Source organism: Papio anubis, chromosome 11 (genome assembly GCF_008728515.1).
Source record: "Papio anubis isolate 15944 chromosome 11, Panubis1.0, whole genome shotgun sequence".
Lineage (NCBI taxonomy): Eukaryota > Metazoa > Chordata > Mammalia > Primates > Cercopithecidae > Papio > Papio anubis.
Genome location: NC_044986.1, coordinates 57,933,796 through 57,947,889, shown reverse-complemented (window position 1 = coordinate 57,947,889; position 14,094 = coordinate 57,933,796). Strand labels below are relative to the sequence as shown.

At 35.6% G+C, this 14,094-nt stretch overlaps 1 protein-coding gene and 1 long non-coding RNA gene across 3 annotated transcripts in view; both read right to left on the bottom strand.

Moving 5' to 3' along the window:
• Positions 1 to 990: 990 nt before the first annotated feature.
• The window catches only part of CABCOCO1 (ciliary associated calcium binding coiled-coil 1), a 104,358-nt gene continuing 91,254 nt past the window's right edge, over positions 991 to 14,094 (bottom strand). For both annotated transcript variants that reach the window (XM_009214862.3, XM_009214863.4), the window contains exons 6-8: positions 7,192 to 7,314; positions 6,370 to 6,510; positions 991 to 1,444 (exon numbers count right to left, since the gene is read on the bottom strand). In XM_009214862.3, the coding sequence (XP_009213126.2) occupies positions 1,370 to 1,444; positions 6,370 to 6,510; positions 7,192 to 7,314 (339 nt within the window). In that variant the 3' untranslated portion in view covers positions 991 to 1,369. The remainder of the gene's footprint in view (positions 1,445 to 6,369; positions 6,511 to 7,191; positions 7,315 to 14,094) is intronic.
• LOC116269438 lies at positions 3,583 to 6,363 on the bottom strand. The gene is made up of 2 exons (XR_004176956.1): positions 5,101 to 6,363; positions 3,583 to 4,986 (listed from the first exon to the last, which is right to left on the bottom strand). It is a non-coding gene; the product is annotated as an uncharacterized LOC116269438 (long non-coding RNA).

Below are 14,094 nucleotides of genomic sequence, written 5' to 3'. Positions count from 1 at the left end.
TTTTGGTGACTTCTGGAAGCTCCTTTATTCCACATTTGCAGTCTCCCCAGTTTCAGTTTGTTCTGGAGAAAACACCGCCTGATGGAATCCAGACTTCATGAGCCCTCCTACTGATCTGCAGCCATCAACGTTTTCATTTAGGAAGGACAGCTCAGAGAAGAAACACATCTCCAGGCCTTTTAGTCTTGGAACTGCAGGAACAATAAACATTGTTTTACCTTAATAGGTACTCTTACTTCGCTGATCAGTGTAGTTAGAAAATTACCAAATGCTGTCAGATCTGCCTGTGCCCCCAGTGAATATATTTTGGGCAGTTTCTTTGAACTGATGGAGAAAGTAGGGTTAAAGCTGATATTCAATCAAGTGTCACCCCGATCAAAGTACTGTATAACCTAGAAAATTTTTGAGGAAACTGCTCTCCATTCCAGCATACTCTGACGTATAAGAACTTTGGAAAAGAGTTGGGTAGTAATTAATTAATTTGTCCAACTGGGGACAATCAGCTGGCAAGTTGATATTTTTTCTTTTGAAATTATATTTTAATAAAGGTATTTAAAGACTTGAGATTAAAAAAAAAATCATTCCACTGCAATATAATGGTTAATTTTGGGAACTCTATGAGTTTGATTTGTATTTAAGATTTTTACAATCTATATATAGGTTGGTCTTTAATAACCATTTATACATTGCTTCTTTTTATATAGGTCATGTATTCTCCTGGGAGAGTAACAAGATTAGAAATAACAAATACAGTACAGAATAAATTAAAGTGCTTCAAACTGCATTATATAATTTCAGAAAATTGGTTTCACACTGAAACGTTTAAATAAGAAAAACAAATGATTTCAGTAAAAAAAAAAACAAAAACAAAAAACCCTCGTATATGCACTTGAATTGCTATTGTTTAACAAATTTTATCCTCAGTAGTGTGGTACTGGTATCTTTTCACAGTGTTCCAGTAATGTGGCAGTTCATTTGGGTCAAAATGGATAAAGTTATTATCATTTTTCTTTATTTCTGGTTATTTAAAAAGTTTGGCTTCATTCTCCTTGAAGATGAATAGCATTTATTAGTCAAAACGTCAAAGGACTATCATAAAAGTAATTGTATTTTTATATATAATTCTCCAAACTCTTGTATACAAAATATTCTTATTACACTTGGTGCAATAAATTCAGAGGCTGTTATGGGATGGGAGATAGCAAAATTGGGACCAATACTTTCCTAATTACTTAGGAAAATAAAAAGTGGGGCTTGGTTTTCCTTTCACAACTAAGTGACGGAGATACGACGCTCCAGAGAGTCTATTATTCTGACTGGTTTTGTTTGTTTCTGTGAAGTTTAGCATCACTCTCCTTGTACCGAGTCCTCAGGCCTTTTTCAATTTTTCTATTCGTGCGTTAAAGGCCTCTTCCTGTATTTGCAGTTTTTCGTTTATCTCGGTCTGTGAAGACAATCATAAAAAACGTGGTTATGATGGAGCTATCTTTTGCTGCACATTGTCTTTGTGGTTTTGACATACTATAGTGCCTAAAGACAGACATTATCCCTCACACACCTTCCTGTTTTGCAGACATAGCTGTGTTTCAGCCTGTAGTGATGTGATAACACTTTATCATATTTCTCTGCACATTTCCAATGTATAGCATGTCTGCTATGAACAGGAAGTGGTATTTGGACGGCCATTTTTCACATAGCCTTGTGTTGGAAGATAGGATAATTTATCTGTATTTTCAGACAGACTTTACCAGTAAGCACCGAATCAGAATAACTGCTTTGGGCTCAGTTATTGCAGTGCTGTGGGTCCCTCCACCCATCTGCAATGGATGTCTGTGTCTTCTGTGTAATACATTCTAAATGAGATCCCAGGAAGCTTCTGTTGCGAAAAAACAACACAAATAATCTTACAATTAGAACAATTCCCATAATTAAGAGTATTCATCATACATTAGAACTCTTGGAATGATGCCACTTTGTGGTATATTTTTGGTAAAAAAAAGTAAGCAATTACTCTCAGGTTTTGTGATTGCCGAGGTGGTGATAGCATTTTGCCTCTGGCAGTGATCTTCTGTGGACTCATATTGCTACCTGCATAATTCCATAAATACTTTCACATTATCTAAACATTAGTAGCCCTGGAAATATCTTCCCTTTTTCACAAGGGATAATAAAATTAGGTACAGAAAAACCAGTGGTGGTTGACGTGGCAAAATTGGTGTTTTTGTTCTTGTTTAGGTGATTTAAAAAATGTCTACCACTGTATAAGGAGTAGCTTATACACATCTGTGTTAATAAACTCAAAAAGTTACATTTCTAATAGCTGTAACATTATTTGAGGGCTTCAGGGTAAATGTACTTTGCAAACCTTTTATTATTTTAATTTAAATAGAAGACATTTAAAAAAATCAAATACTGTTTTAAGCCCAGATATAATTTTTCATATTTATTTACAAGAGGGTAACTATAACAGATAGTTTTGAAATGTCCATGCTGCCTTATCTGATGAGATTTGATCTCATCTCACAGTAAGATATGATATTTCTGGAAAGATCATATATGTGCCAACAATTCTGGGTTCAGAATTCTCATAAGTATGAGTCTTTTCTGATTCAAGCTTTAGTAAACCTTGGGATCAAGCTCTGGCCTCTGGTTTCTTTTTTCCCTTCTTGGTGGTTGGGTGGAGGAGGCAAGGAGGGATGGAACTGTCCTCCAGGTCACAGAGGAACTTTTTCTTTAGGGTGTACTAACTCTAAAGAAATCATCATCTACGCATGATTTTAGGTAGGGTCGAAAGGAGCACTGGTCTCGGACTGGGACGATCTAGGTACTAGTTCAGCTATGTCGCCTTAGGTAACTCACTTCACCACCTGGATTTTAGCTCTTACCTTAAAAATTAAGTAGGGGAATAGGATTATGTTAACATCACACTTTAGTTTTTGGATTCGTAATTCCAACTTCCAATTTTGTGATATGCTTCACCAATGTTATCTTTCATTGTTATGATGTCATGAAATACTTAAAAATCTGTTACTCCTGCCTCATTAAAATAAATTTATGGCATACAACATATTGGACCACATAGGGATTAAAACGGTTTGAAATAATTTTACCACAATTTCAAGGGATTGGGAAGAATTGCTCCACTCAAACAATTGATTCTTCCCACTTTCAATTAATGTCCCTCTATGCCCACCAGTAATCTCATTTCTTTTCAGCTAAGGATTAATGTGCTTATCATCTACCAGTTTCTGTTTCACTACTGCATAGAGATTTTACATTCACTTGGAGGCCTTTCTGGTATTTTACTGAGACAGAAATTATCAAAACAAGTGTAGGCCTTGGGAAAAGGTTCATGAAGGTGCACCTAAAAGAGTGGCATACTGACAAAGGTGAATAATGTTTCAGATCTCCAGACTTTAGTGCTTAGTACTTTAGTTCAGTCACAACCAGCGGAGTTTGGATCTAAAGGCTCTACTTCTAGTCAAGAACAGGCTGCCATTAGCCACTTTTCTTTATCATTCTTCAGAACCTTGCTGAACAGACAAACAATCCTGCAAATACTGTGGTTGGGTCTGGTTCTACTTTTTTTTTTTTAAGGAAAAAAAAAAAAATAGGTTCAGTAGTCTCTCACTGACCACTTCTTTGAGATGATCTCACGCTCAGCTTTTCTAACCTGGAAAATTCAAGTTGACCTAAAAACATCTAGCATCCCAAGATGGCAAACTTCCCTCAAAGTTTTTACATTATTTTACCCTATTGCTTAGACAGGGCCAACAGCCAACATGTAATGTAAGAATTTAGTGTTAGCATTCATATTTCTCTGAAATGTAGTTCTTTAAATATATTTAAGTTTGCTCCATTGGGTATAATTTTTATTACACAACTCAGGGCCAAAATAATTTCATTTTGAATGTATCTTTAAAATTAAAATACCTAAACTATACAGGCTTAAAATGTTTGCTCTATTCAGTATAATTTTAATTAACATCTCAGGGCCAAGATAACTTCATTCTTAATAAATCTCTAAAACCATAAAATGAGTCAATGGGAAAATAAGTGAATTAACATAAAAAACTTATGGATTCATACTACATTTTCAGAAATTTCTGTATTAGAGAAGGTCAAATATGCCTGAAACCACATAGAAAAGGAGTTTTGAAAAAAACTGTACTTAAAACATGAATTATTTACTGCCAAGTTTTTTTTTTTTGCAAAAATTGTAGTAACAGTATGACCTTTACACAAAGGAGGAGAAAAAAAAACTGTGGGAAAATTTAAAACATCTCACAAGCAGTAATTCATTAAATGTTCCTACAGCAGGTCAGGACTGACCACTGACACATAGCTACCTTTGAAAAGGGATATGGCAGTTCTTAGAACAAGGAACACTGGAAGGCAGGTTTTAGAAGTGGAAAATAACTTATACATCTAAAATAGGAGGAGGAATTTAGGTAAGCAGAGAGTAATTACCCAACTTGGAATCTGACCAAGACGCAAGGGTAAACACGGAAAAAGTGCCACACCACGGGAGTATTAACATCCAAAGTAGTCTGGTTGTGATATTTGAAGTTATGTGGTTTTTGTGGATAGCACTGGAATTAGAACTAGAACCCAGGTCACAGCTCCCATTCAGGGTCTTTCATCAGTTGTCGACCCTGGGAACTCTGCACAAATAACTTAAGTCTTTCTGTGTCCCATTTTTCAATTTATCAGGGGAAGTGTCTGCCTCACTCACATGGAGTTTACTAGGATTACTGAGAAAAAATACATAAAGGGGTTTGCCATCTCGAGCCATTGTATAATTCCACATCATCATGCTATTTCATTGAAAAATTGGCAGTAATTTGGCCCAGGCTGATATCTACAAATCCACTTACTATGGAAATGATTGTGGCACCTAGCGGATCTGCATCCCTGTCCTCTGGTCCATGTCCTCTCCGTGCTTAATTACATTTAGGTGAGCAAGCTATTGAACCTCCAGGATGGCTTCAGGCCAATGGGAAGATAACATACAGACACACAGCTATCATACAGAGTAGGGGTATAAATGCTGTAGACTGTAATATTTAAAATAATTTCAATGAATAGTTAAAAACATACTGTTCACTGCATGGAAGACAGCTTTGGTAAAGACGTTTTCGATTTTTTGGGCCTGCAAACAATTCAGTTACTGTCTAGTAGTTCCTCGGCAATAATTTCAGAGCTGCAGGATTGCAAAGGAGCCCAGAGCCATGATTATACATAAACTATATTTAGATGAAATGTTATCAAATCTAAAAAGGAGATATGTTCTGAACTCAGCTTAATTCAACTGCACTCTGCCCTTCTACACAATAACCAGTTATTACATTCATGGGGTTGTTAACAATAAAGCTTTGTGTAAAACGTGTTCTTCCACTATTTCTGGTAAACACTAAACACCCCTTATTAAGCTGAGGACTTTGGCTGAGCCTGTTGGCACCAAATCATTAAATGTTCGTGTAAATAGTGCAATAACATTTGATGATTAAACAAGTAACAAGGTATGTTTATGCCAAGCTAATCTTGTGCTCTTTTTAAATTAGTTGTTAATACAGTGGGCTTTTAATATATGGTCTCATGTTCAGATGACAACTAAATCTTCTCCGGAGGTGCATTAATATTTTAAATATGCACTAGGTTGCCCTCCTGATTTATAGTCATTTCTAAAGAAATTGCAAGTGTACTCAGAATATGCATTTTACTTATTTAATCATTTGGCCTGAAAAATTATGTGAATTCCTGTAAGTCTTTGAGTTGGGGTAGAAATGGCTGTTTGTTTTTTGAACAGAAATGAGAAAGAACTAAGCATAAACCTAAGCCAGTTAATAAATCATTGGCAGCTGCTATTCATATGGCTGCTGCCATCACTATGTTCGTGTAGTTATTGGTGTAAACTGCCTAGCCATTAATGATAGGTGAAAAGGAACAAACTGTCTGAGAGGCAGTTCAAAGATCTGAAAGTCTTTAGAAATTTGGGGAGAACACTTAGCTAAGGATTAAGGTTTGATCTTCAGTGTTTACCATTTAGAAATGCACTCCAATTCCTTTTGCATGAGCAACATTTACAGTTTGACAAGATATAAAGCCTGTACCATGTTATTTTCCGGATTTTGTCGTTGATTTTGTTAACTGATAACATGCACCACACTAGATGCTGTTGGAAAATCTATTTTGTGATCTTACTGAATCTCTGATGACGCAACTGAGAATTATGTGAAGCTGTTAAATTGAACTTCATCATAAGCATCACTCGTGGTGGCCGTGTGGGAAGTGTTTATAGACATTAAAGTTAAGGTTGGCTAATTAACCAGTAATAAAGTAAGTGAGCATACTATCAATACTGAGTACCTGAATGCTGATTAAAATGTCATCTGTGACTTGATCCAGCACTGATTTTACATCTTCAATGGTGAATCCAACTAAAGGATCCATGTTTGAGGTGTCAGTTTCTGGCTGAGACTCCTCAGGACTTTGTTCTTGATCCAACCCCTAGAATATTGAAGGTAAACAACACTCAGGTGATTTCTAGAGCATTCATTGATTTATATGGAATGTAAAACTTCTTGTTTTAAATTTATTTTATTTTACTTTAAGTTCCAGGATACAAGTGCAAAATGTGTAGGTTTGTTACATAAGTATACGAGTACCATGGTGGTTTGCTGCACCTATCAACCTGTCATCTAGGTTTTAAGGCCCGCATGCATTAGCTATTTGTCCTGATGTTCTCCCTTCCCTTCCTTGCCCACCCTCCAACTGGCCCACATGTGCGTTGTTCCCCTCCCTGTGTCCATGTGTTCTCACTTGAACCTCAAATTTCTATTGGATACTTTTCTAGCAGAAACAATGTCAATCTGGAGGGAGATTTTGATTTGATGTTACTCTGCATTTATATTCCTATTCATAAAGATTATGACAGATCAAGTCATGGTATCAACGTGGTGCCTAGGGGAAAGTGAAGGTGGAGATTAGGAAGGGTGGGGTGCAAAGGATTAAAATTGCTGAACTACCATCAGCGGACTCATCTTTGAATTGACACTTCGAGAAATATTTGTATTTGGTTGGGAAAAATCAGAGGCAAAGAAAATGAAGAAAACCTTTAGTTCGTTTCCTCCCACCCCAAGAGAATATAATGATGAGGTAGGGTGAATGAAAAGACAAAAAGAAACATACCTTCATTTCTGTATCCAATGTTGTGGGGGGCTCTATGAATGTTGAATAAATATCAGATGAGATTCCTTCTTCCAGAGGATTTGGGAAAGGGCTACATGCAGACTTGACAACCTCTATTACTTGCTGATGGGAAGAAAAAAGTTGAATTATGACACAGCCTTTGGTGAGCAACCACAGTTTCGGTCAGTTCCGTTACATATGTACCATAGTTCCAAGTCTGTTATATTTCAAGTGCCACCTCCTTTGAATTTTTGATGCCATTGCCCTCTTGGTTCTCTAGTGCTTTTTGAGCTCCATTTCTCAAAATTAACACTTTGTTTGCTCACTGTCTCATTCCCTTTCTATACTCTGTGGTTTATGATTTCATGTAGTATCTCCTCGATCTTAACTGTTTTGTGCTTCAGTATCCCCTTTCTCCTGACTATAAGCCCTCTGTAGGTGGAGAACCAAGTTTTAGATGCTATGTGTATCTTCTCTAGTTCTGGCAGAGGATTAGGTGTTTAATACACTTAATGACATCCTGATGGGGACTGCTATGACTCGGCAGAATGTAGCTGCTGAAGTGGCCATCAAGAACTTGGTGATGAAGACGATAAGGGCTGCAAAGGTTAATATATGAAGCCGGTAGACCAGGGAGGAGATTTGCCAAACACCCAGAGGGCAAGGCAAGACTTCACTATGAGCATTGAAGAATTCTTTAGCAGCAGCGTGCCGCTCAGAAGGAGGCTGATGGTTGGTTAACACTGGAAATGAAGGGAAAGGAGAGTCAAGGAAGCCAACTTTGGCAGTGCCCATCTCACTCTGTCTCAGGGGAGGGAAAGGGGAGATGAGGGTATTCATAACATTAAACATTTGATTCATTTAATTAGGTGTTGTTCTAATTCCATGTTTAATAAGCAATATTTTGGTTATAATTTGAATTCCCATCCCAGTTGATCTGTAGAGACATGCCCACTTGAGGGTTCTCGTTTTCACGCCTACTACATGCCTCATTGTAGATTGATAAATTGTTTTACTTTATAGGAGCCTGTTATTGTGGCCCAGAGATGAAGTCACCCACAGTATGCTGACAAAGTCAGGCCCCAAGATTAGAGCTTCAAATGTAAGTTTGAAGACAAAAATTTGAAAATGCATAAATTCGCCAAATAATTATCATCCTGTGAAGCCTGAAAAGAAAAACCAATGAAATAATCATGAATTCATTTTTAATGTCTCCACGATATTTCAAATGAATTTGTATGTTACATGTCAGCATTTAAATATTAATGTTTTTGATTTAGATAGGTTTTGGAATGTACTGGCAGCTAAGTTTTATTTTTGGTCTTACAAATGCTTATGTGTTTTGCATTGAATTAATATTATTAATTTTAACTTGATTTTATACAAAGTTGCTGCTTAGTGTAAATATATAGAAGCCCCAACGTGTCCTAACTTTATAGGCAAAAAGATTTGGAAACCAAGAGGTTAAATGATTGGCCTAAGGTCAAATAATTACTTCTTGACAGGGCTGGGAGTTAAACTCTGGTGTGCTGACTTCTTGTCCTTTGTGGTTTTCAGTAAACTGTAATACGTCATTAAGTTGCCATATTTGGAAATTACTGCTATTATCAAGCACTTAATTTTTATTCTGTTAGGTGACATCATTCCAGATTGTTTATCTTAAGTCAACTAAATGTTAATCAAAATAGAATATTTAGAAAACATATCAGAACGGTTCTTTTCTCTTATGCACTTCCACGAGCCATTGCATTTTTCGTAAATGGGGCATACAAGAATTTCATCTTCCCACAAAATGATTTGTACCTTTTTTCAGCACTCTTGTTTTTCATCCTTCCTTTACCTTCTATTGCTCTTTATCTTACCAAGCTAGGAAAAGGAGACAGCTAAACATATTTTAGTGGCCTCTGAAACATTATAGGTAAAATAAATAAGCTGCACATGGGAATCAGAGACAAGGGAAGATGATGAGGTATTTACTTAGTGGTATAGACTTTAATATACACTGAGGAACAGGAGTGGGGGTGGTGGGGATGAGTGAGATGGCAAAAAGAAGGGAGAAAGGAATTGAATGGAGTTTACTGAATTTACTGCAGGCACTGAGATAATCTGCAAGGTAAAAGTGTTGTTTTTAAGGCAGTAGAATTTTCTCTGGTCTACTGTCACCATATTTGTCTTGTTGCTGAGCTTGGCCATACACAGGCTAGGCCTTCCTGCTCACTTGCCCTCACACCCTGTGGAAGTTCTCAATAGGTTGCCTCTCCAGCCTGGTAGTAGCAGATTCTACCATCGGCCCTTTTCTACTTGTACCCATTTCCCCATCAGATTATACACTTAAATGTAAGCAGGCATTTGTGTCCAATTCTCTCATTTCTTTCTCTCACATCCCTGTGCTCTGGATTTCTTTATAAGGCTCATCTGAATGACTCACCAACTACCCAGTTTCCTGGTCTTTGGCACCGTGTGTGTGTGTGTGTGTGTGTGTGTGTGTGTGTGTGTACTGGGCACACACTTGGAAACTTGGAACTTCCCAGCTTCCACATCATCATTTCTTTGGTGGAGTGAAACTCCCAAGAACCTGAAGTTCTGACTGAGAGTTGAGCTTTTCTTTGCCCTCATTTTTATGAGTGTAGCCCACATAACTATTAATTTGATTTAATTGGTGCACAGAAACTAGGGGGTGAGAATTTCTTCAGGGTGTTTTGCATACTATTAGTGAACCAAACCCTAGCTCTGTTTTTCTTTTTTATGAAGAATTACGCTTAGCTGTGTTAGTGAGATACTGCAAGGGAAAGAAATGTCCCAATTTCAGAAGAGGGTAAATATAAAGTCTTTTCATTAATAATAATAAAGTACATTGTCAAATATATGGTTTGAAATAAACATAATGCCCAGAAGCATCACAGTGATTTTTTTCACATTAAAAATGGTAGTCTTTTTAAAAAGCAAGTTTAAGGAAAATTAGAATCAATAATTGTGGTGAGAGCCCAGAGCCAGAAAAATATGTTTAAATGAAACCGTCTGATGCAATAGTTTCTTTAAAAAATACAATTAGGCCTTTGTATTTTTTTTAACAAAACCTCATGTTTTACAACATCGCTGGTTCTGTAATAAAATCTATTTAAAAACAGAGAGACATGGTCAGCTTTATTAAGTTAGATTTTCTGAAAGAACGTTATAATTTCCTCAAGTCTATGAATAGTTGAAGCAAATTAAATAAAGCTAGTTTTATAACTATTTTTATACATTCCTGCAGAATTGTAATTGTCTCATTTTTTTTTTCCTCAAAAGTCTAATATGTTACCTCTTAAATCTGGAAAAATAAAAACAGAAAAGGATCAAGAATGTTTATTAAAAAAACACTCCTATTTGGTACCCTGATTTAGCAACCTCCCTTTTTCTATATGAGAATAGCACCCATAATCTTCAGATCAGGAAACAAAGGGAAGGCCTTTAAGTGAGTTGCCTGAGGCCTAATGCTGAGATTAAAAATCAGGAGTTTCTGATTATACACATACATCCATTTGGCCAAATGATTGGTTTTGCTTGACTTTCAAATACCCCCTAAATATTACTTTGAATGTAAAGCAATAAATGTGTTTCTCTTGCCATTTTTGAATGCTTGAACACAAATGGATATAATAAAAACAATCACGTTGTTCCATGTGAATGCCATTTATATTTTTTCTGATAATGAGCAGACCATTTGAACTAAGGTGAGTACATTAAAAGCTCTAATAAAGAAGAGAATAGATTTCTAAACAGAATAATGGACTGTTAAGTGAACATACAATAAATAACATCTACAGATGTGGTTGCTAGAAAATTAGTTTTGCATAACTTGCCAATATACATTTCCCCCAGATGTTATCTGTTACATGAAAATTAAGTTAGTTATATTGTTCATTACGTGCACATTGCATTAGTGTTATTTAAGATGGTTTACATCTTTACCTGACTTGTGCTATGGTATTTAAAGTTGAATTGTGCTTTAAGTTGAATTGTGCTATAGTATTTGAAGAATATCAAGTAAATGGCTTTTTGGCATAATTTAATACTCGTAAGTATAAAATTTCATTGCCAAACATTATGTATCTTAAAAAATCAAGGTTGTTATTTACAAGCCAAATAAAATCATAAGAAATCTTTTAAAAATTTGCATATTCAAGATGAAATGGACATCTGCCATGGGAATAAATACTAAGAATTTTGAACTCTCTTGGAACTAAGTACAGGGTCAGTTTGGATCTAAAACCATGCTTATAGAAATTAGACTCTGTTTCTAGATCTTACTGTGTCTGAGAAGTGGTATAAAGATTTTATCTGAACATTTGATCACTTCATGCTTTCTTTTTTCTACTTTCCGTGTTAACATTATCAATAGTATGAGCTCTGATGTATTGTTTTACTTTAGTAATGCTTGTTTGGAGAAAGTATAGTGATTTGTGTGTAGTGGTTGTGCCACTGGAATCTATGACTAAGGGGGTAATTATTACATTATTAAAATCTATTATTAAATTTTTAAGATATTAAATATGCAGTTAAGATTACATCTTTCCACTATTTTGAATAGCAGAAAGCAAGATAAATCTGCTCAAGCTTTTTTGAGACACAGGCACATAGACAAAATACTGGTTTGCTTTGTAAAGACATTTGTTTGGAATTGTCAGATGATGACTTCATATGTAAATCAGAACTTACTATAAAATGTCAAAGTTTCAAAAAGTAAACTTTACTGCAAACTTTCCTGACTATTAACTAAGGGAAAAAAAGCACAGAAATTCCTGTAATGTTTTAACGATTTCCCCCCCTTGAAGAAAGGCATTACTCATTTGCAAGTCTAATTAAGAAGTACTTGTGTGGTTCTGGAAATTTTTAACAAAAATTTGCAACCCATTGCCCACAATATATGGCACATAAAGCAACAACATATGAATGCCACCTGCAAAATGCAATAAACTCTACTAATGTCATACTGAGGCCATAAATTTTAAATGAAAAGAGGAAATTCAAAAGCCAACATTATCAGAGAAACTAATTAATCCATTTTTAAAGTATTTTTCTTTTGTGATAGGGCCATTACAATCTTCTTAATATACTCTGTAAATGTAGAATATCAATTCTACTAACAAGAGTCCTCCTCCTCCTTTGCATTTTTGACTTGGAAATAAATTTGCAAATGCAGCACATTAATTTTCTTTCCTATGCTTAATATGCAGTATTTACATTTTGAAAAGGTTCAAAATGTTGCCAGGCTTCTGCAGAGTATGAATAGACATCTAATAGCAAGTTCTATTTTTATCCACGGCATACTGGTAGTTTGAACATTTATAACTTAATAGAGCTTTGAGACCATCAGATCCACACATGCTAATCACCTAAACAGTGAACGGTAACACAGTACAACAAGTTAGGACAGGAAATGAAGATTACCCATTCCAGCTGAAGCTGCAGGGAGAAATTTAAGTTGGCAGGCCACGGTAAACCAATTTGCAATCTGGCTAGGACACTCCAGTTAACACCTTGTGTCCATTTTTATTTATCTCTTGATTTGATCTTGTTTCGCTTGGGCTTCAAATAATAATTTTTTAAAAGTTAGATAATTAAAGTAACTGATTCCAGAGTATTTTAGATATCTTTTGAATTTTTAAGTGTACTCCTGCTTAAGGCCAATATGACAATTTGGAAAGAAATCTGAGTATTCCTATTTTAATGACCTCAGACAATAAAATCCTCTTTCATGAATCAGAAAAGGAGCATCTTCTTGTAGTGTAAATGCAATTTAAAAGGAAAAGATGTTTTGATCTGGCCGTGGTGTAAACATTTCCTGAGGGATAGAGCAGTGCTTCAGATACCCAGATATTTTCTAAAGATGCAATAATCTGGAAGATAGATCACGGAATTATAGGCTTTAGACTTGGCTCTATTCCTAACTGTGGGATGCTAAGAACAACCCTAGGCCTCAGTTTATTTATCTGTAAAAGGAGGATAATGATAATTGCTACCTGGCTACTTCATCGAATTGTTTCAAGCACAAACTAGATAATGTGGATGAAAATACTGGGAGTTCTTCAAAGGGAAAGCATTATTAAACCTCAAGGTGTATTATTATTATTACTTATAATTACTGTTATTATTGAAAGGATCATCTTTCTAATGCCATCATTGAAAGACAGACTAGAGTAGCCATATTGAGGATGCTGGTCCATGCTATTTTTATATGTAATTGTTAACATTGCCCAAGCAGCCCAATTAACTGGGAAGAATTTGTTAATGAGGACATGCCATCACTGTGTTTCCATATAGTGACAGTCTTTAAAATATCAAACATATATTCAATACCATGTTATTTGAAGAGTTCCTTGGTCCCAAACAATTTCTCTTTTGAGGCCTAGATAGAATGACATAATGAGGTAGATATGTAGCATGATCAGGAGTAGGGCAAGACACCTATTTAGAAAAGGAGAGTGTTTACACCTAACTTTCCAATTAGAGAATCTGCCTCTCCCCTTTCCCCACCCAATTTATCACTCTCTTTATCTTTTGTTTTTCAGCTTCAAATATGGCCTGTGGTTGCCCTGATTGCATTCATTTTTAAAAGATTGCCTTTAACAAATTTTGTCAAAAGTAAAGAGTCAGGGCTTACAGGGCAAACTTTCAACACGTCTCTCTTGTGAAAATGAAATACTGGAGCTCAACTACTAAATTCAGCATTGTACTTTTGATTCTTAGATTGACCTTACCTTGCAACTTCCTCAGGGTGAGAGATGGAAAAGTATGGTTCAATTATAAATAGTTTAAAAAATCTAATGCTTTTCAAAATATTTTTTAGAAGCCACTCAGAGTATATTTGTTTAGCTTACTAGGTTACACTCTAAAAGGCATACCCTTGAACTCAGTATAAAA